The 24,107-nt window shown below is 46.5% G+C and overlaps 1 protein-coding gene across 1 annotated transcript; it reads left to right on the forward strand.

Moving 5' to 3' along the window:
* Positions 1-14,509: 14,509 nt before the first annotated feature.
* On the forward strand, positions 14,510-23,993 carry C1QL3 (complement C1q like 3). The gene is made up of 2 exons (XM_080386418.1): positions 14,510-16,522; positions 21,213-23,993. Exons 1-2 carry the CDS (start codon positions 15,935-15,937, stop codon positions 21,390-21,392), a joined length of 768 nt encoding a protein of 255 aa, XP_080242544.1. The 5' UTR covers positions 14,510-15,934; the 3' UTR covers positions 21,393-23,993.
* The last annotated feature ends 114 nt before the right edge of the window (positions 23,994-24,107 follow it).

A 24,107-nucleotide genomic window follows, 5' to 3' on the forward strand; every position in this document is an offset into this window, starting at 1 on the left:
CACGGTGCATTACTCCCAGTTTCTGAGACGCCTTGCCTAGCCGAGGTAACGCAGCACCGGGGTGTCACCGGCACATGCTGGAGGTGCGCCAGATGGGGAGGGGGTGCAGGTGCCCTGGCACCGGGCAGGGGGCTGAGGCTGCAAGCAGGTGAGCCTGTGCTGTGGCAGGAGGGCTGCAAAGGTCGGCCGGTGGCCAGGGCCACCGCCAGCACCAGCACGTGGGCACCGGGGCTGGGCTCAGGGCGCCGGAGCCATTCGTGGTGTGACACAAGGGGTGAAGGGCTTTGCGCCCTGTGAGCTCGAGCCTTCAGAGAGGCGAGCTGGAACGATCACAGAGGAAAGCTGGCCTCAGGCCTCCGGCTGCGCCTTCTCCCTTTCCCATGGCTTTTGGATGCTGGAAGAGATATAACAGGGTGAATAATTGGATGAGTCTCAAGGCACTTTTTTGACAGTCTTCAAATCAGCCAGGTTAATAGGAGCTCCTCAACGCAGCAACGGGGGAAGGGGAGGAAAAAGCCATGACAAGAGCGGGTGATTAGCAGCCTGCGCTGGGGGAGCCCAGCCCGACGCGGGGGAGCTGCTACTGAGCTGGCACCTTCTCACAAACACAAGGCTTGCAGGGGCAGGCAGCTCGCTTCTGGCCAGGATTAAGCGTAAGCACACGTAACGGAGATTTCGGTGCCGCCTGCCGCTCTCCGGGGGATGAGGGGTGGTGCAGGGACGGCTTCCCTGCACTCCACTGAGCCCCCTGGCATGGGTCAACACCCAAAAGGACAGAGCTGGAATTAGGCGGAGGGCAAATGAAGGAGAGGCTGGATGCAGCCGGTGGTAGCGGTGACAGGAGATGGGGTCGACCTCTCCTTGCGTATCCCCACCTGTGCAAAGCCTGTCTGGTGGGCCAGCCAAGCCCTGCTCCAAAAAATAGCAATGCCAGGGCAGCAGCAGCAAGCTGGGGTGGCCAGCGGCACGTGGGAAGCGCTACCCAGCTCTGCGGCTGCCCAGGGCTCTGGTGCTGACCCGCAGAGGGAGGCTGCTGGTGCAAACACAGCGGCAAGAAATCCCTTACAAGACTGAGTGACAGTAATTGGGAGTAATTGCAGCAATGCAGACATGAGGAAAGCTTTATAGTAATTCACTGCTCCCTGTAATATAATATGAATAATCTCCCTTTAAAGTGATGGTTATGACTGCAGCCTTATCATTTTTTTTGAGTTTTGCCTTAAACTAGTTGTAAACTGACATAATCAGTTTCTGTGGGATTATTAAGAAGATCACACATCTATTATGCCTCTCAAATCAACCATTTTTCTACCTTGTCTTTACTTAATGTCTTTTTCCTTTTATTCACCCTTTAAAAGAAGAAAATTAATCTCCTTTGTCACTCAGGCCTGTTCTCCTGGTTACAGATGCCGTGGCAGACATTTCCTACCAGGAAAACAAATAAAATTTGGCTCAGATTCTGAAACACTGATCACAACTCCTATCTCCAAGGTCTTTCAGTAGCTCGATTTGCTTAAGCATGATGTTACACTAAAAGAGACGGAGGCAGCCGGTGCAGGAGCTCGCCCAGGTAATAAGGGTTACCCAGAATTTAAGCTGAAAAGTGACTGATGGCACCACACAAGATCATCATCCAGATATTAGCCTTCAGACCTGGTTTGGGTGCAAAACTGTTGACAAAGAGCAAGGCGCATTTGCAGTGCTTCATGCCTTAGTGTTTTTCATCTGACGAGGCTCCCTACATTCCTCTTCCTGCCTCCCAGGTTGTCTGGTGGCTGTCCTGGGAGGATGGAAGCTGTATTTTAATCTGTAGCATCAATGCTCAAAAACCGTAAGTGCAATTGAGGAGGAAACACTTAGGTTGTGTTTGGAGCCACCCTCATTCAGTCAGTATTTTCTGCTTCAGCACTACCAGCCAAGAGAGGAGGCTCAGCTGCTGGTCTTCAGCCTGGCTTCTGGGAGTCAAGTGGCAGCTCTCCAAAAAGAAAGAGTATAGGAAACTGAGGGCGAAGCGTCAAACTTCTCAAGGAAGTGGGTGAAGGCAGGTGCACCTGAGTGCATCATCAAGACGTCATGAAGAGGAGCAAACCTCCAGGGTCAGGACAGGGCACTGGGGCAGCCGAGCAGCCTGCGCTGGTGGGTGCCCTCCCTGCCACTGCCACTGCCTCTCACCACTTGCCCTGCTGCAAGGGCTGGGGGCTGAGGGCTCCTCAAAACAAATCTCCTCCTGTCTGTGGAAAAACCCAGTACTTCCACGTTTCTGAAAGCCAGGCCTCTTACATGGGTGTCTGAAAAGGGCTAATGACACCATAGCAGGCATGCCTGCCCTTATTTCACAGAGCTTGTCCCTCACGATTTCAAATAAGACTGAAAAGCTGGTGGAGTTCTTGTGAACTTTCCTTCAGAACAAATTATGCTAAACTGCTTCTGAGTAGTGCAAAATGCTTTCATCTAACATTTGGTATTCTGGTATGCGTCCTGTATTCTTGTTTCCATCGGTCACAATTCCCCTTTCAGGCAGCCTGTGAAGTGACATCCCCTTCTGCATGTGCAGGTGGGCTACAGAAAATGCAAACGTAAGTAAAGTCAGATATGAGCTGCCATTACATTTCAGGGTTGCCGTTTGGGTGCACACACTAAACCAGGTGGGCTCTGGTGGCTGAGTGCAGTTCAGAAAGAATATGAGTAATTCTGCAGAGCAGATCTGGTGCAGAGATTAGCAAATAAACCAAGGAGGAGAAGTCAAAGCAGCACAATTAGAGTGTCTGAGTCAAGGTAGGTCTGGATCTGGATTTCTTTCATTCTCTGAAGCTTGACCATTCTATAAAATTTTGGAAAAAAATGGGGAAACGCATTATGTGTTATGGTTTACCACGTACGGAGAATCTTTGTGATCTCATGCAGTTGGGCACTGAAGTGTCAGCACTCACGTCCAGATGAAATTCCTTACAACTTTTTCGTATTGGTAATGAGCACGCTTTCCTTCTGCAGCCAAGTCCTAGCAGTGAGCAGAGAGGCTTCTACAGGGTAGGTCTCAGTGTCCCTTCTTCCCCTTTGGATGGTGACTCTTTGATGAGGTTCAGCACGGAGCAGTGCTCTGTTTCAGAATCTCCCCTCCTAAAAAGAATGCCTACATCCACCCTCAGCTTGCAGGGCAAATCTGTCCCTCTGTAGAGCTGAGAAACTTGGCTCTAAGCAGACATTTAGGCTCCATCTCTAGGAACTACCTGTCCTATCCATAGCGTCAGGACAAAAACTGTCAATGATGAATTTAAAAAAGGAATTTCCTGCCTAGCATGCTCAAATAACTTTGCATCCATCACACTGGAAATAGCTCCCAGATAGAAAAGCTCACTCATCATACAGGCTCTTTCTATACCAATAGCTAATCCTTTTAATTACCCACTGCAGAATGACTTGTCTGCCATCCCTCAGATGTGCTCAACTCAAGTCAACCAGTACAGACGTGATAGCATTCTCTTGGGCACGTTCAGAAATCCCACCAGTGCCTAGCTGGGTTTCTGCATTCATGGGACCTACGAGCACAGACTGGTAGCTCTGATCAAAATTGGGAACCCTCAGTCAGTCCTAAAATGCAGTTTGTGCAGTTATTCAACCGCCTGCATGGTTTTGGCATCTTCATGGTAATTTGAATAAAGCTGCTAATTTCTGGGAGAAAAATGGTAAAGCCTGTTTCACTAGCAAGCTATCAAAAGCAACTTTGATTACTAAGTAAGGCAAGAAACTGAATCAGCTCCGTCTCCTTGCAGCATTTTTGTTATTCTGTTGATGTTTCTAAGATTTCTCATCTCCTGACATACTGAGACATTCATCTTCAGTTGCAGTGAAAACCCACAGGTTTGCAGAAAAGTCCAAAATTTGTCCTCATCTTCTGCCTGTGATGCAGTCAAATGTTTCAACCCAGCAGCTCCAGAATCTCTCATCCCTTTTGCAGTGGTTGCTCAAGTATGTCCACTTCTCCCAAGTCCTTTGCTCCTCTCACGGTGTCTCTGGGCTAATGGCTGTGTTTGAAGAGGACTACACTGTGCACTTGCAGCAACACAAACATCACGAGCCTCCGAGGTGCTCTGTGAAAAGGCTGTTAAATAGTGCAGCTGTAGGGAAAAAAGTGGGAGCACAAGTAACAGTGGCATGGCAGACCGACCCGGTACACCTCACGGGAACACCAACAAAAACACACGGGGTACAGGAATATCAAGTTCAACACAGAGCTACAGCGTAGTGCCCGTGCGGAAAGCACAAAGACAAATACATTTTTCAGAGGGGAAAAAGAAGAGGCATTGTAATTCTGTGCAAAAATCTGAAGTGGAATATACCTTCTAGCTGTTGATTGTTTTTTCCTGAGCTGCTGAACAGAATAATTCTTATGGAAAAACACAGCAAAGATGTGAAGAAAACATATTAGGAAATCAGAATACATTTGTCAATCTAAATCACTGAGCTTTAAAAAATTACTGAATACAAATAACATCAGTAGCATAATCCGCACACGCACACGCATGCTCGAGGACCAGATCCTTGGGATGCCAGGGGAGGGCGTGTGGGGGCAGGGAGGCATTTAGGGACACAGAGGCTCTTGCCCCCGGTGCCAGCCCCACTCTGAGTGCTGCAGCCTGGACCTGCCAGCTGGCAGCTGCCTCCTCCCTGGGCAAGAGCATGCCCCCTGCCCTGCTGAGCTCCTGCCTATGTGCTTCCGTGCCGGCTTGGGAAGGGAAAAGCCAAACCACGCCATGCTTGAGGGAGCAGGCTCCTCACACAGAGAAGAGTTTGCTCACTTCTGTGGCTGGAGAAGCCCCAGATTAGCAGGATTTTTTTCAGTCTGTCTGCCCAAGCACTTTGAACAATCAGTATCTAGTGCATCCAAATCACGCTCGCAAACCAACCATCAGTGGTTTGGTAGCCCAGGTGTCCTTTTGGAGCATTAGTTGTGTGCAGACATATTATATTTCTATATTTATGCATTCTATCACACACTCAGAGCTACCCAGGCTGCTCTTATGTGGCACAAATCCCATCTGTTTGCCCGAGGTTGGCCCTGGCAAGAAGAACATCAACACCGTTCAGCTGCAGTCACACAGCGCTCTTCTGGGGACAAAACTGCAGATCCAGTGAGTTTCCTTAATCTAGCAGGGACAAATACCACTCTGGGACAATGGCCTCTTGCCTACCTGACTCTGACAGGTTTGTGACTGTATCCTGGACTGACTGATCTGGACTGACAGGCACACTTTTTAGCTGTAAAAGAGAATATATTTCATTCCTATCAAAGTTGTGTAGCACCGTGAGTAGGAAGCACATTGTGTATTCCCGAGAATTCAAAGAAATGCAGGCGCTGCTGGCTCTCTGAAATCCCCTGGGTAATTAAATATCATTTTAGACCTGGTTGAACAACACATGGCCTGAATTAACTACATCAATTAGAAACCAATTTCATGTCACTGGCACAGCCCCTTGCCTGGACGCTGCCAGCAACCAGAATAATATGTTTTGTTTTAGCTGTAGTTGGGCAGAAGACTAAACCAACGTGGTTAGGCAGTGAGATGGCTGGTGTAAGTGAGGCACTGGTGCTGTTTGACATTGTGCCTGGCACCATTGCTGGGGGAGTTTGCTTTGATATGAGGATTTCTTTCCAAGTCAAGCATCCCTAATTCCTGACCGGAGGTTGTTGTAAGAAGCAGTAGCAAACACACAGAGTGTTTTACCAGCTATGGTGCCCTTTAGCCCAGCTTGGTCATGCTCTTCCCATTATCCCTTTTTACATGGCAAAGCAATAGTTGTACCTGGCACCATGGTGGGCAAAAATCCCCTTTGCAGCGGGCAAACGAGTCGCCTGTTCCCTTTTTCCTACAGCAGCTAGGAAACTGTGTATCTATTTGCTGGGGGGGGGGGGGGGGGAAAGCACCCACTCTTTTTATTCAAATATGTTTTTCCATTTGGAAAAAAAGCTCTTACTGAATTTTTTTTTCAAAGACTTTGGATCTGCTCACCTTCAGAGTGTGACTTTGCAAGATCCTTTGGCCAGACAGACGCTGGATGCTGCCAGGCTGCAGAGAAGCATGCCCCTTGTAGACCAAACTCAGCATTGCTTTAGTGGCCTTAAGCTACTTGATACATCAGCGGCTAAGCTGTTCTCTGTGGGTCCCATGTACAGCCGAGCACTCTGCTTTCCTGGCACAAGTGGGCAGCCTCATCCTTCTCAATTTTGTGAGCTGTAAGAGCCTCAAAACAACGTTCTCTTTAAAGGGGAGCAGTCAAGGAGAGCTATGCTAATTATCTTGGGTAGAGGATCCTTTAGGTCTTTGCCAGTTTTTATCAAAGCATAAAAAGCAATTATTAAAATTAATGCAATTTACCATGTGTTCTACTTCTAGCAAAGCTATTTTTGGCGAGGGTTTCCATCTGTCCCATTCAGCAAGATCAGCCACAGACTTTTGCTCTCTCTTCCACTTCCCACAGTTCTCATGCGGAGCTAGGCAAACACACGCCTTTTGCAGAATCAAGTACCTCAACTGCAGCATCTAGCTTACCTGAACTTGCCATCACCTGGTAGAGCGTCCTCTGCATGGCAAATACTTTTTCTTCTTTCCCTGTTGCTCTCTGCTGGCACTGCGGATGCCCCTGCGTAGCACCTGGGCGAGCAAGTGCTGCACCCTCTGCCCTGAGCAGGTGTCTGGTGGGAGAGGTCGTGGGGGCAACCAGCACACCCATCTGCAGGGTGACAAAAATCAGCTTTTGCCTATATTTTTCAATGTTCTATAGCTTGTCTGACCTGAAGCAAGTAGAAATTAGTTCATTTACATTTTTATACAGTGGAAGATAGACCAGCGCAAGGAGAATAAATGCGTAGTGAATAAAGGGTAGCGTCTGTGGGCCCGCAGGCATTCAAAGTATTCTTGTGAGGTGACTGGAAACCGGTACAAACACCTGTGTAAACGGGAACACGGAAGGTATGGCCATCCAGAGCAGAGGCAAAAGAGAGTGCTGGGGACGGTTTCGGATTTGCCATCCCCTGGCAGTTCTCTGGCAGCAGCATCCTCTGCACTGAGATCTCAGGGCAGATGAAAGAGAACCCTGCAAAGGAAATAGCAAGGACAGCTCACTCTGTCCTTCGTGCCACTTCCCTGAAGTTGTGCGGATGACAAAAGTTGGGCAGGTGAAGGACACTATTCTAACATAACATACTGAAGTCATAGTGGTGAACCAGTTTATTTTCATCAGAAAATTTTAAAAACCTTGTATGTTTACCTGTCTGCTAAGTGTTGTAAGAGGAAGGGAAGCCCAGATGTGATGTTATCACTGAGAAACCTACTACACTGGCTTCAGACTAGCTACTTATTACCACTTTAAAATTAAGAAAACTGTATTAGATTGAATGAGGAGGTGTGTTAATGACATAATTAAGAACACAAACCTGTTAAAAGATGTATGCTAAATGCTGAATAGATACCTGCCCGGTGTAAAAAAAAAAAATCTAATCTGATCTGCAATCCCTAAGGACATGATGCAATGCATAGAGGGAACTCTGACTCAAATTCTTTAGCCTCGGGCTCTCTGATGACTGGATCCCATGGCATCCAAGCCTGGCAGAACAACAGCATATTGCTTTCTGCTTGCCATACTTCCTGAATAAAGGAACCTGAGTGACAAATCTGGCAGCAATTCCGTTTGTGCTTAAAGCTGTTAATATCCCTACCTGGTGGGAGACAAATGTTGGAGGAGCAGTTACCAGACAAGTTGTCTGGAGGAAGAATTTGGTCAAAGCTGCCTTGAAGTTGCCATCATTCACCTTCTCTGCAGCACTGCTCCGTTCATCGAAGTACAGATTCCTCCTGCAGACACACTCCCTGTGCTGTGTTGTGCCTGGTTCAAAATGAATTCTCAAAATGACGCCTGAATATGTTTATCTCAACAGACTATCGCTGCAACATTATGGCTAGAAATGCTGCCCTCCAGAAATGACATTCCCTTTGTAACCCAGGCCCACAACAATCTGCTGGTCAGGCTGTATTACGCTGCTCAGAGGCACTGCCCTCTCCTCCCATACCCTTTCCTGATTCCTCCCAGCACTGCAGGGAGAAGTGGCATTTATCAGGATACTTGGTGCAAATTCTTCCCATTTCATTCTCTCTCCCAGGCATTACACTTGATAAAAGATTCTTGCCTCTTTTAGATATTTCAAGACTGACATTAGTGATTTAAAGTTAATTAAACAGAAGATTCCAGGCTAAATTCTATTCTCAGAAATAGTAGTGAAACTCCAAAGTCAGCTCAATGAGCTTTGCCGCATAGTAACACAGGAGCAAGGGCTCCTTCCAGACTAACAGAGTCACACGTGTTAAGTGCAAACAGCATTTGGCACTCTACCAATGAGCTCAGTATAAATCCATGTACGCGCCAGTGATTGAGAATATTTTCATGGGATATTGTGTATGTTATCCTGCTCTTTGGGATTACAATTAAACAATAAAATAGAAAGCAGCAGTTTGCCGAATTGTGATAACCACAGCTTTTAATGTTCTGTTCTGATTCCAGAAAAAACGTACACATTTCTATTTTACATTAGTGTACATACATGTGCATGGCCATGTGTGTGTCTCTGCATATTATAAACATACGTACAACGTCTCAATACATGAGAGGAAAATTCCAGCAGAGATTTTATCTTCCTGGAGAGCAGAAAACCTCAGTTCCCAGATGGTAGAAACGCTCTCTAGCCAGTCATGTTCCTTTTCTCACCTGATGCTTTTTGGATTTGTGCAGTAATTGTGCGTACTAGAGTTTTATTGCTGTATAGAAAGAACAGTCCAGCTGAAATCGTATGTATTGCATAACACAGGCATATCTCAGAAGGTGGTAAATACTTCGATTTTTCTCTCCAATCTGGATCCTTTTTTGGTTGTTATTGCTAAATGCACAAATGTAAGATAAATTTGAAATACCAAACCCAAAGTTACACGCAGTCCAGTAAAGCCTGTTAATAATGGCATTGGCAATACATTATGCTGGGAAACATACGCAATGGTTCCTCTGCATGGGTTATACCTCTATAATGCCACGTGGAAGCGTTCTGGTCCCTTCCTCATTATGCAGGCATCATCAGCCCCTTTTGGGGACTCACTGTATCTCCCTGTGCTCTGCAACTGCCTGAATATAAGGCAAAAGTGGAGCCATGATCTCACATGTGTTAGCTAACTTCTTGGTTTTCAACTTCTTTCAGTGGAGCTATTCCTAATTTGTGATGGATCAAACCTACAGATCAACATCGCAACATGTTTTTTTTAACACAAGGCCAAATTCCACTAATTTTGAGCACAGTTGCCTACCATACTAATTGAAGGATTGGCATCTTGCAGGATCACACCAAAGTCTACTGCGTGCCATTTTGTTGTAAAGAAGATTGTTTGGGATCAAAGAGTCTCCTGCTTTAACTAATGAAACAGGAAGAAAAATGAATGATCAGAAGTAATTGCAATTTGCAAAGTAAATTACACCATTAACTACTTCAGAAATCAATAATCGGGCACAAAAAGAAATTCAGTTGAGGGGATGACAGAAGAAAAAATAAATCTCTTGGGCATCTTGCCACTCTGGGGATTTTAATTTTGAGTTTTCCACTCCCAGCTATCCATTCTTGTTGCCTATCCATCAACCTTCTGATGAATATAAAGGACTTTGGTATGCCACGCCAGAAGATTGCTGGGTTGGTAGAACAATGGAAAGGGAGTCTTTCAGGATTGGAGGAGGAAGGGTAAATTGCAGATGACAGTTCAGAAAAGCTTGTCTGCTCTTGCTTTTTTCCCCTAACATCTCTTTTTAATAGCATTGGCAGTCTAATAACCATTTCAAAGGTAACAAAAATCGTACTCTTGGGCAAATCACCTGGAAGTCTCCTCCTGATTGACTCTAACAACTGACATAATTTTTAATACAAGTGCAACATGATTTATGCGTTTGCTTATTGGTATAGTTTTAAGCAGGGACAAAGTGGTTGTTTAATCTTACTCCCATGTTAGAGGCATTTATCTTCCACTCCTTTGTATTTACTATTTACATCTTCATAAGAATGCTGACACTGTAGCCTTCACTATCAGCAATACTCCTTGATTTAATAGCACTTATGAATATCTCTATATTTTGGGGTTTATTAATGAACATCATGAGTTCTTCTGTGTGCCTGCTTATGACAAGTTACCTGCTATGGATTTGGGGAAGATGGGAGTTAAGCAGGGGGTCAGGCAGAAAACCTGTATGAAAAACATTGCAACCACTGATGTGCTTGCATAGGCAGTTGCAGGAACCAAGACTTCTACATCAAAAGAGGCAGACGAGTTTACACGCTCATCCTACAGGAAGGGAGAGGTGGGGTATGTTGAAAAAAAGGGTGTTTTCAGCAAATACAGCTGACCTAGACTGTGAGCTGAACCCTGCTGCAGATAGTCTCGTTGTCTCAAGGGGCACTGGATGTCCAGGCTCCTATGAACAAAGCTGGTAGAGGCTGTGTAACAAACCTCATTCTCTGAAACCCAGTTCCTGAAAAGCAGTGCCCTTGTTGCCAAGTTGAGGCTGTCTGTGGAGGAGACATTTACTGGTTGGTGCAACCATTGCTCAATTGCACCTCCACAGTACCATTGCCCTTAGTGACCTTGCTAGAAACTTTTTGACTCACAGCTCCTCCTGCAATGGAAAGCGTGGGCTTGCCACTTGGAAGGGGTGACAGATCAGAAAAAGGATCTCAGTGGGTGCAGCGTCACCCAGAGACCGTGAAGCTGATACTAGGTACAGCTCTTGAAATTCTATACCATCACCAGTGCAAGAGCAATCAACTGGTCAGGCATCATTGGGTCTGGAGAAGAAGTGCTAGCATCACTATCGAAAAATACTCCAAAGGTTGACTGTACACTGTACCATCCATCACTACAGCTTTGTATTCGGCACCCTGGGTCACAGGGAGGCAAGGAGGAGAGAGAAGTCAAAGAGAGAAGCGGGCTTGCAGGCACGTGGGAAAGGAGAGGAGATACCTGCAGGAACAATCTTTTATGCTTGCAACTAGTGGTTTAATCTTTGGAATAAACAAGGGCACTTGCAGTTATGAGTATCTTTTATGGTTCATTACTGCTATTTAAGCTGGCAATCATCAAGTGTCATATATGATTATTTTACATCATTAAACTTGGTCAGTTGAATGTGTAATCATTAGCTCCATATGTGTTTTAGACTTATTTTTACATAAACAGTTATGGTTTTATATTTGCGGTAATTCACCAGTCAAAACATGATATACATGACTTGGATACTGATCTTTCCATTTTAATTTCTCCCCCCCGCCAAGTAACCAGTCATGTTTGACTGATCTTTTCAGATTAAAAACTAAAAAGGAAAAGATATGTGGAATTTATTTGCAAATTCTCCTTGTTGAGCCCTGTCACTTTGGTGACAGCCCTCCCTGAATTCCCCCCTCATTTGGGTTTGAAAAGTGGTTGTAACCCTTTCAAGGCTTGGCACAGTTTCTTTGGCTCATTTTTCCTGTTTGCCTTCATGTTCAGAGGCTGACCTTCAAAAGGCATTATTAATTGAGATAAAACATAATCTATAATATTTCCAATCACACACACACACAAAGATGGCTTAAATCCCTGAATAACAGAGAATAGCCTGCAGAAGGACTTCCTACATTCCAAAAGATAGGTAAAAGCTTCCAAAAAAATCAGCAAAACAACTACTTTTCTCTTGTACACCAAGGCTGATTTTCCTTACATGAGCATGAAAATCTTAGTTTTAGGAAAGAATCCAGTGAGCAACTTGCACCACTATAAACACAGATGGTCGTCAGTCATAGTGACCAAAACGAGTTTCTGGGAGAACTGTTAATGCTGGCTGTACCTGCTTCTACCAAAACTGGTGCAGGACGTGGTCCCTTCTGGGACCTGCTACATGACACATGTGCCAGCCCTGAGATTTTAGCAAACTGGGTGAACAGAACTGAAGTAGGATACCAGCAATGGTTTAGGATAGCAGCAAAGATGTCACCACCGTGTCACCATGGTATCTTTGAGCCATATATACTGATATGAATATTTTTTCCCCCTTTTATGATATATTTTATTTTGTAGCACTGAATCCAGTTACCTGTTGGAGCGAGTGCATGTTGTTCCTTGGCCATGCTGCTGGCCTCCAGGTCGAAACACTAACCTTACATACACAGTTAAACCAGTGCTTATAAAGGTACAGTGTAGCAAAGCCTTAATTTTCAAGTTGACTGAAATTCAAAATGCTTCTCTTAAATAGTATTAAAAAAGTTAAAATATAAGCAAGAGCAAAACAGATGCAGATAGGAGTGAGAAGAAGCAGTATGGAGCTTGGCACAGCATTTGAACACTCCTTTGTTCGGCATATGCCTTTTTCCACATTACTCCTGCTCACTGTAGCTGGTAAAGGGTTGCCCTTTCTCCAAGTATTTTTTCCTGGGCTAACCCTTTGAATTTAGCACTGCAGGCATAAGGAGCCATTTTGTGCCTGGCAACTGCAGAATGTGTTCCCCTGTGTGCCAGTGGACACGTTCTTACATGGTTTTCTCCGTTTTTCCCTATCTTAGTGCTGAGGCAACGGCACGCACGTAAAATGGACGTGCATGTTATGCTGTATGTCTTTAAGGCTCTGTATGAACATTAACTAATTAGTCAGCAAGGAAAAGAGCTGTGAGAAGGCTGTTTCAAATGGCTGAAGCTGCAGGGGATACAGCTCGAACACCAGCTGCGGATCTGAATGCGTAAAGGCCCAGAGAACAGGAAGGGAAGCAAACAGGCTGAAAGACTGGAGCAAGCCTGCAAGAGGGCTTCGAAAATACAAAGAAAATTTAACACATTAAGGCTGGCAGCAGCTCACATAGGTACAATGGTTATATTAACAATGGACTGTCAGTCTCGACTGTTAGAGGAGAGGAGGTTATGTTATAACATAAATGCTACCCAAGCCTTAATTACAGCGAATCGATGCATACCACTTCAGGAAAACAAAGGTCCCATGGTAAAAAGAGGTTTCTACATTTCCTCTGACTTTGTTCCCAGGTTATGTTCCCAGCTAACACATAAGCTCCACTGACAACCCAGCACCAGTACTTGCCCCATTCTCTCTATTCTGCTTACTTAGGCTGTGATTTTTGTGGCTGTCATCTTTGGGAGAAAGTGTGCAAGAGATTAGAGTGAATGAACATTCTTGTCAGTATGTGTGAGGATGAAACTGTCTATGAAGAACGTGAACGTAGTTGGTATGGTAGGACCTCGCTTCAAAAATCAGGCTTACCATAGCTGCAGTACAGAACTGAAAGCGTGCTTGATGCCAGTAAGTCACCCAGTATCACTACGGCTTGACAGCCCATGATAGGCTTGTGTTTATTTGAAGGTAAGAGATTTGCTATTTTCCCAATCTGCAACACGTCCGTGGCAATGGAGGTTTACGCACACCCTGATGTCATGAAAACCTCCTGGGTTAGGGATGACTAAATACAATGCCTCAAGGGTCTAGCTACAGGCTGAGATGGACTCATCACTCTCGGCAGAACTTTTTCATTTTTCCTGCCCAGATGAAAGAGCAGCGCTAAAAGCCCTGTCCTATGGGGTGAAGAGAGCGATGAGATACGAACATAATTCTCAAAGTGTGTTCAGCTGCCTTCCTGGGTCTTGAGGGGAAGCCCTCAGCTGAGGGAACTGGCTAGCTTGTGTCGGTGCCAGATAAAGAATTTTTTTGAAGACAGAACATTAGACGAAATAAAAAAAGAAAGAAAGAAAAAAAAAGGGGGGCAGGGAGGGATATTTACAAGTGCAGGAAATGGAAGCTTTATCAGGAGTTTTCTGGGGAGATAAGGAGCTGGGCTGGCCCATCTCTATGTGGCGTGGACACACTCACTGCCTTTGAGTCTCTCAGGAAAGAGCAAAAGGAGCTGCTGACATTTCTGCTTAAAAGGAAGAATCGATGAATCTTTGTTTCCCACTGCCTGCTTGTTTGACCTTATTGTGTTGTGGAATAGAAAAGAAAGAAAAGAGAACGGGCGAGGGGAGAGGGGATTCGTGCTAATAAAATCCAAGACAAGATCACAGCCCTCTGATCATCGCTGGAGATGCTATTATTTGGTTGTTGTCCTATTTGCTGCTGTTGCTCATTTCCGATTCTTGCCTTGCTGTAATAAGTCACACTCTTTCCAGCCATCATCCCCGTATTGACAGGCAAATGTCACCCACGTTTGATTGACGTCCATTGCTCCTGAATACAGAAGTATGATTTAGGAATCAATTCTGTTTGTTTATTTAAACAGTTCTTTGTGTACCTTGTGTATCTGTAAACAGGACAAGTCCCTTAATATTTTCTCGGGAGAAATGCCACTAATATTGCACATTCACCTTCCCACTCAGTCACAGAGGTGCCCACCAGCCCTTGGGGGAGGAGAAACCTTTCACACAGAAGGGGGGTGGGGGGGTGGGGGGGTGGGAAGGGAAAAAAAAAAAGGAAGGAAAAAAAAGGAAGAAAACCCCAAGACTTAACAAAACAATTTTCTGCCCCCAAGATAAGCCAGAGACTTTTTTCTCAGGTCCAGGCGTCTGCTGATCTGCATATACCCCGCACTTTCCTTAGGCTTCTAAACAAAAGGGAACTCTTTCCCTCAGTGTCAGTTTGCTAGCAAAGCGGTGTCTGGCTCTAACACCGGGAAACACTGCAGCCGGTGATGAGTATGTCAGTTTTAATTCAGAGAAAGAACTGTTTCCTTCTCTGCCTTATGGGTGTAATCGGGGAGAGGGGAAGAGTAAGATCTGAAATTGTGAGAGATGCTAATCTCTATTACTGTGTACGGTGGGAGGTATATTTTCAAATAACTTCCACTTGGACAATGGGTAACTGTAAAACATCCCTACATTTAAAGCGGTATTTCCCAGAAAACACTAATATGGCAGGGTGGCCTCGGGGAAGCATTAAGCAGGAGGTGGATTGACCTTTTAATTCTCGATCGGTGACCTGAAGGGTACCCAGAGGCTGCTAAGCACATCTCTTCCTTTTGGTCTGCTCCAGAAAGAGCTGTCATCGCAAGATGCAGCTAGTGAGTGAGGCTCACGATTTCGCTGTTCATCCGTTTGCGGGAGGGGTGGGGGAGGGAGAGAGGAAAAAAAAAATATATTTCCCACACTGCCAGAGTAATGCCAAACTCTCTGTGAGTGGGAAGAGCAGAGCAGATGCTGGAATGAGATGCCAAAGCAGCTCCCCTTTCCCCTGCGCTTTTGGGTGCCTATAAATTGCTCCAGCACGCTCGTCAGCCTCCTCCTCTCCTGGCAGGTGGCACCCGGGCAGGATCCCGCTCTCCCTCCGGCTCCGGCTCCGGCTCAGGCTCCGGCGCGGCGGCGCGGGTTCTCGGCGGCGGGCACCGGGGCAGCCGCGGGGCGGCCGGGAGGCGCGTCCCCGCTGAGGACAGTCGTCTCTGCGAAAAAAAAAAACCCAACAAAAGGGAGCGAGCGAGCGAGCGAGGCGGCGAGCGGGGCGATCGCGAGAGGAAAGGCAAGTTCCTGGAAAAGTTGACTCGGACTGGCACAGCCTGCAAAAAAAAAAAAGTCGATCGCCAGCGGGAGCATAAAAGTGCGGGCGGCCGGGGCGCGGCGGCAGCTCTCCCTCTCCCTCCCGCCCGCCCGGCGGCTGCAGCGGCCGCAGCGGAGCGCCGCGACCCGCCGGAGCCCCCGCCGCCACCGGCAGCGGGAGGGCGGCCAAGCCCCGGGGGAGCCGAGCTCGCGCGGGCTCGGCGGTTTTTCGGCTCTGAGGAGGTTCCCGACCAACCATCAAGATTTTGTCCAAAAGCAGGCAAGAGGATCGCCCTGCGCTGAGCCGGCTGGTGGGCAGCAGGCGGCGGCTGATCGCGGCCGGCGCGCTGGGGGTGGTGATGGTGCTGCTGCTGGTCATCCTCATCCCGGTGCTGGTCAGCTCGGCCGGCACGTCGGCGCACTACGAGATGCTGGGCACCTGCCGCATGGTCTGCGACCCCTACGGCGGCACCAAAGCGCCCAGCACGGCGGCCACGCCCGACCGCGGCCTCATGCAGTCCCTGCCCACCTTCATCCAGGGGCCCAAGGGGGAGGCCGGCCGGCCGGGCAAAGCGGGGCCCCGCGGCCCCCCGGGGGAGCCGGGGCCGCCCGGCCCAGTGGGGCCGCCGGGTGAGAAGGGCGAGCCGGGGCGGCAGGGCCTGCCGGGCCCCCCCGGGGCGCCGGGGCTGAACGCGGCGGGGGCCATCAGCGCCGCCACCTACAGCACCGTCCCCAAGATCGCCTTCTACGCCGGCCTCAAGCGGCAGCACGAGGGCTACGAGGTGCTCAAATTCGACGACGTGGTCACCAACCTGGGCAACCACTACGACCCCACCACCGGCAAGTTCACCTGCTCCATCCCCGGCATCTACTTCTTCACCTACCATGTGCTCATGCGGGGCGGCGACGGCACCAGCATGTGGGCCGACCTCTGCAAGAACAATCAGGTGGGCGCCGCGCCGGGCGCTGAGGGGAGCCGGGGACGTGAGCGCAGCGGGCGCCCGGGGGGAGCCGGTACCGCGGGGGAAGCGGGCGCCCCGGGGGAGCCGGGCTCCCTGAGGGCAGCGGGCGCCCGGGGGCACCCAGCCGGCGTGAGGGGAGCGGGCGCCTGGCGGGAGCCGAGCTTCCCGAGGAGAGCGGGCGCCGGGGGCGGCCGGGCTCCCTGAGGGAGCGGGTGCCGTGAGAACAGCGGGCACCCGCGCGGAGCCGGGCTCCCTCGGGGGAGCAGGCGCCGTGAGGGGAGCGGGCGGAGCGGGGCGGCGCGGGAAGGGCGTGAGGCGGGCGGCGGGCGGGGGGAGCCGGGCGGCCGCTGGAGGCGGCGCGGGCGCGGGGCGGGGGAGTGGGGCCCGAGCCTGGCGGTGCGCAGGCGGGGCGGCCCGCGGGGGCGCTGAGGGAGCCGGTGCCCGCCTCCGTAGCCGGCGGAGACCCCGGCGCCGCCCCGCTCCGGCTCAGGTTCCTGATGAGCCCCGAGGGGCCGGGCGTTCCGCGCGGAGCCGAGGCCGCCCCGGGTGAACGCGGGCTCCACGCGCTCTTTTCCCGGGACTCGCGCCGCTGGCGCCCGCTCGCAGCCCGCGCCGGCCGCCCCGCAGCCGCGGAGCGCCGTCCGCTGCCCGGCCGGGACGGGAGCGGGGGCCGGTCGGGGAGGTCGCGCAGGCAGCGCTGCCCTCGCGGGGGCCAGCAAAGCCCGGGCCGGGGCCGGGCGCTCCCCCGGGGCAGGGGAACTCCCAGGGAAGGAAGGGGGGGCCGTGGGCTGCGGGTGAGCTCGGGAGCGGCAGGTCCTGCGCGGGGCAAGGGCGAGGTGTGAGGGAGGAAAGCAGCCACGTCACGGGAGCGGGCTCCCACGCAGCCGGGCGCGGATTCTGACCCGCTCAGCCCCGGCGGGGAGCGAGGCTTCCCTCGGCCGCGGAGGGCCGGTAGCGGCCGGAGCTGGGCGGCCCAGGGCGGGCTGGCGGGCCCTGCAGCGAGGCACGGCCCGAGGTCTGCCGGCACCCTCCGCGGCGGGGTGGAAAGATTCGAAATATTAAAGATCTTGCGATGGTACCGTCTGAAAGACAGAGGAATCATCCATTTTAATTAGGATAAACGTTCCCACCGCGCTCGCAGGGGCTGTGCCTGTAACATTGCCCCCGGGGAGCCGCTCATCGCAAATCTGCGCTTCCTCCGTACCGGATAGGTTGGATCTAATTATTACAGCGCTTAGCGGTACCGGCATCCCTCCTGCTGCGGGTGCCCGGGGGGGAGTGCGGGGTGCCCGGGCTTTCCCGTGCCTTCGGGAGCTCCGCCGTGCTCCTACCGCTTTCGGGGCACCCCGTGCGGCGGGGAGCGAGGGAACCGGCCGCGAAGCAGCCGCTCAACAGGTCACCGGCGGCCCGAGCTGTCCCGGTGCGCAGCGGGCTACGCGGGGAGCGCGGAGCCCGGCGCTGCCGCTCTCCCCGGGCCGTTCACCCTCCGGCGGGGCGGGCTGGCGGGGTTGATGGGCTCAACGCGGGGTCCGTAGGACCGAGGAGCGGTGTCCCCGCCGCCCGCGCAGGTCGCGGAGGGGCGCCTTCGTTTGCGGTCCCCTCCCCCGCAGGGCGCCGCGGCTCGGCTCGGCTCGGCTCAGCGCGGGCGGCAGCACCGGCGCGCGGCAAATTAACCTGATCTGCCACTTAACCTTTTGTTTATGGCTCCTCAGAAGTACTGTGAAAAGAGAATAATGAGGACATCAGCAGCAATTAATTACATTAGAAAATGTCCACCATAAGTATTGTCTCAGCAGGTAAACCAGGGCTAGTAAAAATCGTAATATATTCACTTTGATTTCTTCATACAAAGGAAACACTGCCCACCGCGAGAATGCCGTTTTGTTTGCGATTAAAGCATTAATCTATTTTTGACCCTTATTTATAATGTTTTAAAGTGTTTATTTTCCCAAACCCCGAAAAATAAATACATACCGGTACTTTTTAAAAAGTACCCAATTATAAATATTAAATTGAGCCCGAAGTCTAGCTGTTCCCAACTATAACTATTTGCCATACCAGACATCAGACAAATTAAACTCGCAGTAATTCAAAGAAAAAAAAAAGGCAAGGGTTCCATGTGTATATTTGTATATATCTGTGCAAAGGTAAGTGTTTAGGTAAATACCTGCATACAATTTAAAATTGATGCACAATTTCAATGCAGCAGTGCCTCCTCTTGATTATGATTTATACTTGAAACACTATACACTGGTGTGACAGTGATTAACTTTGTCTATTATAAGAAAGCTCAGAAATTTTTGATGTCATTAAATGGAGTTGGACATAGGTTACGCTACAAATCCAGTGTTTTCTAGCAATGAAAAAACCCAAACCACTGGAAAGTGAATGACTGACTTACATTCCTAAGCAATACGTAAGTGGAACCTCAAAGTCTCCAGTGTTAATACATTGTCTTCTTTAACAGTTACAAAGCTTGAACAGGGAACTGCTGAGATCACAGAGCTTAGCAACCTGAGAACATAGCTTGAAGAAAGAACTTGCATGCAACTTATGAAATGTATAATCTGTTAATGGTTTCATTTTGAGATACATTCACCCTCTTGCAGCAATTGACTGAGAATTCATTTGAGACTGTTCTAAGCTTTACAAAGAAATTGCTCTGGCTAACCAAACAAGGAGGTAAAACCTCTAAGAACAGCACACTGGAGTTTATAGGACATTTGTTGCTATACACAGGGCAGCAAGACCTACACTTTGGTTTCTAGACTTTTAATACCCAGAATCTTTTTTTCTTCAGCCAGTATGTACTATATAGAATCTTAAAAATGAAATATCCATTGCAGCTGTAGTCAGTGTCCATATGCTGACTCCCTTAGGATAGTCACTAACACAATTCAAATTCTCCTTTACTATCCATAGAAACACATTTTAGACAAATACACTGAGTAGCATTTCATTATGATGTAAATGGGAATTTGGAAAGTGATTTAAACCATTTTGTTTGCCAGTATGCAAGATACTAGTTCTCTGCAGAAGCTTTTCTGCCTCATCTATAGCCTTTCACTCTTTCCCATTTGCCCTTTCCATTTACACTACCAGCAACAGTCCCAGCTGGTTATTTTCTTTGAAGGGTATTTTCAGGTTTAATAGCCCAGAGCCTTCAACTCCACCTTGCCAGTCATTAATCCATAGGAAATAGCCAGTGTTTAAAATAATTATTGCTTAAACACTAGCAAAATAGATACCTCTGTAAACAATAGCAGGTAATTCGGAATCACAAAGTCCTGAAATAGTTGGGGTTTATCGTCATGCCATGTATCAGTTTAAATTTGCAGACTGTCACAGCACTGCAAGCCTTTTAAGTCTTTCTCACTCTTCTTACAGGATGTATAAAGAATTGCCATGTACTGTGGTTTTTAAGCTGCATAATGCCATAAGATCCTGCACGGTAGAAGAAGCCCTTCCTTTTTAACATTTCAATATTTATGTGAAATCGTATCACATGAAAATTTAATTCGGAAATTTATCAGTTAAACTTTGAAAGGAATCCACGGAAAATTGTGAATTATAGCCTATTTTTTCAATTCAGAACAGATAAAATCCCACATATAGTACACCAGGTCATGCATTATTACTTAGTTCAAGCTTGCAATACCACTAAATCACTTAGTGCTCTGTAACTATGCTAGAACAAAGACAAGCAACAAACAGATGATGTGTGATGCTGAAATAAATCACATACAACTAAGTTTAAATATTTTACCAAACAGGGTCAAATTATATATAAATGATTTGGAGACTTACAGTGGCACAGGCTATTCACTGCTGGAAACCAACATACATCTTGAAATTACAGATTACTTCCCAGTTTGCTAGTAATATCAAATTTAATCAGTAGTGGAATAAGCAAGAGATAAATGGGGAAACAAAAAGTATGCTTAAGTGAAAGTTGCAAATGAAAAGTCCACAATAACTTGTAAATTCCAAAACCTCTTAAAGCAAATCACTCACCTGTAATTTTTCCAATGTGCATCTCTTAAAACACATAGAAATTAAATGTTTGCTTACTGAAATGTGGTGATAACAGTTTTTCCAAACCCCAACTAGGATCCTTACCTGCTTGTGTGTATGGGAGTGTGCATGTGTGTGTGTGTGTATGTGGGGGGATGTACTTCTTGTATTCTTTTTGCAGCACGATCCTATTAGTAGCATGACAATAAATTGCCTCTAGAAAAAGTCCAGCCTGGTATGAGTAGGGCCTCACTGTGGATTTTCACTTATGTCATTCATTTGTCCTGCTGAAATAAAAGTTACACTAAGGTAAAACTCGCACACCACCGGGTTCAGTTCTCTGAACTCCAGCTATTATTACACATACATTTTAAAAGGCTCCAAACATCTACAGGAGTGCAAGTGGTTGTATTAATCAGGTGACTGAGAAAGGAGCACATTATTACTTTATTTCAGTGTTGTATCATAGGAGAAAATAAGCAACAACCATAGCAAAACCCAAGAAATAACCATAGGAAAAAACTGCAATAGATGTTGCCAGACATTATTTGAAGTGGCCACTCATGCATGCTGAATAAAATGTTGAGGATATGCTTTTATTTCACCATGCAGGAAAAGTTATCTGAGTTTTTTTTAACCACTCATTATGTATTTTATGTAGGTTCGAGCTAGTGCGATTGCTCAGGATGCCGATCAGAACTACGACTATGCCAGTAACAGCGTGGTTCTTCATTTGGAGCCAGGAGACGAAGTTTACATTAAATTAGATGGAGGAAAAGCACATGGAGGAAACAACAACAAATACAGCACATTTTCTGGATTTATTATTTATGCCGACTGATAATGAGTAAAAAGACCCACCAAACCAGTCCAAAAATGAAGCTTGCTCTTCTAAGCAATGGATTTGCGTGGCAAAAGTCAATGAAACAAGCACCCCAGCAGAGAGCAACCACTGAACACCTCAGTAGCGGGGGGAAAAAAAAAAAGTCAAATGCTACCTGATTCACATCTGTACAACACAGAGAAACCTTATGTTAAAAAATTATAAAACAAGTTAAACAGATGTGTGATCCACTACCGCCAAAGCAAATACTTCCTCATTGTTAGTGTCCATGTGAATGAAGTCCTACATAGGTCAAATTTTTATAGGAAAAAGCCCCACCTAAGGACGCTGAGTTACTTCTTCAGTGTATATGATACTTCGATGTGTTATGATCTTGCTGCTTTATCCATACTTCAGCTTTGGTTCTTGTGACTTGCTAACAATGATGCTTGGAGTCCACTCATAGTGTGGTGAGGAATGATTTTACAATAAAACAAAGAGGTAATCAAAATATACTTGGTCTCTCCAAAGGAATTGTTTGCCTTGTACTTCTCTTATCCTTCCACTTAAAACTAGAAACTAATCAGCTTCAAGCCTTAACTCAATGTTCCTGCTTTGTAGGTTTACATTAGACTTGTATCTTAAAATCAGTCCAGTGGAGTTGTTCAAATTTTGTCTTCCCCTTAGCTGTGTTCTAAAAGAAAAACGATAGAAGAAACACTTTTTTTTTTTTTCTCTCCTTTTTTCTGAAAAATGTAACAGTTGACAAATTATTCTATTGGACCAAATCCCTGATTCCACCAAAGCCAATGGCAAAACTCCCATTGATATTAGTGGAAAAAGGATTTGGCTTTTAATTTGTAAATGTGTAAATACATATTTAGACAATTATTACAGACCCATTCTTGATGGTTAATTATGTAAATATTTAGTAAGCCTGGCATCCACATCCTCAGACTAAGTTAAGAGTGTTTTCTTTGCAGCGATTAGTCTTCATTAGTCTTTTAGCACTTAGTCTGTACTTGGGTACTATTTTTAATAAAATAGTTACAACTTAACATACTGCAGATGTTCAACTAGAATTTTGTAAGAATATAATGGGTCAAAACCTTATTTCTCTTGGGTGTCTTGTCTCACTGAAGTTAGTGGGATTATTCCCACAAAAGAATGGGAGATCTGACACATGAGAAAATGTTGTCACACAGACCTTTTCCGTGGTAGCTAGTTACCAGTTTGTAGTAAGGCGTGCCTATGAAATGGACACAGATAAGCGTATTACCAAAAATGATAACACATATGCAAAGAAAGAAGCAGATATTTACATGCAAAAAAGAGTGTGTATTAAAACCTATTTTTCTCATTCATATATATATATATATATATAAAGTCTCAAAGAAGTTTAATCCATATAAAGGATTAATAGCTTGGAGAATTAAACTAAACACAGGTACTATGAGTTACATAGTTATAAAATTGCTTTAAAATCACTTATACCAGTAATGTCTACAGAGTAATTTTATTCAGAAAAAGGATTTATTATTTGTTTTGTTTCTGGGAGGGGAGGCTGTCTATTTCTCTCAGGTTAAAACTTGCAGATTTCATTCTAAACCTAAATTTTAGCAAGATAATTAGCTCCTTAGCACAGTTGGTTATGCTATTTATTTTTAACATTTTGGCAAAATCAGGGTAACATTTCTGTAAATTGTTAAAAGAGTAATAGAGGCTACCCCCAGTATTTCTGTTTCATGTACTTTGCCACACACAACCTTGTCTAATGTGCTAAGGGTACAAACTCAGATTTATCTCCACTAAAACGTCAAAAGTGTCTGCCACTGTGACAAAAAAGCTCCTCAGTGCTGGCTGCTCAGTAAAAGTCTGATGTATCTCTCTAAAAATCTTGTTTGAATGAGTGAAGTTTTTCTTAAACAGAACATGTTACTCTATCTGTTTCCGTTTTGAGTCAAAACGTTCAAAATAAATGCTGTTAGTCTAGGCTGACTGAGAGGATCACCAGTCTAACTCATCTAAGATTTATAAAGGGACATTGTTGTGCCAGTTGCTTGTGTATTATCTCACCAGAATGGTTAATAACACTTTTACTTTATGACGAAGTGCCAGCCTATATCCATACATTGTAGTGATTGCTCCTGGTTTTTTTCCTATGAGGTAATGTATTTTAATAACAGAAGTGTGACTTCATGTCTGTTTGTTCCATTGTTGCTTTTATTGGTTAGTGCACTCACAACAGCAGTGTAGCTAGACATTCTCTACGTAGTATCAAACAGTAATGTACCAGGCTAGAGATCATTTACAACTAGCGATGCATATTTACTAAGGTATTTATTGGAAAAGATCAATACTACAAGATGTATATGGTTAAATTTGAAGAAGCTTTTGAAATTGGGCTACCACTGCTACTGGATAAGACCATTTTTTGGATAAATCACCTGCCCTGGTAAAAATTAGACAAGAGCAAAGAACACACTTGATGTGAAAGACACATATAAGGCAAACATTTCTTCCTTTTTCATCATATCTTGAGATACTGATTTGTAAAGACTTATATCACAATCTTTGTTATAATTATTACAACTCATTAAAACTGTATTATGTAATATATTTTGACTTTTGGCGTTGCATCCTTATAAAAAGAAGATGGTCTACATGAAGTTTCACATGATTGCTGTGAAATTCCCAAAGTTCAGGCCAAAAAATTAATGTGATTAAAAAAAG

This window comes from Falco punctatus (genome assembly GCF_963210335.1).
Source record: "Falco punctatus genome assembly, chromosome: 4".
Classification (NCBI taxonomy): Eukaryota; Metazoa; Chordata; class Aves; order Falconiformes; family Falconidae; genus Falco; species Falco punctatus.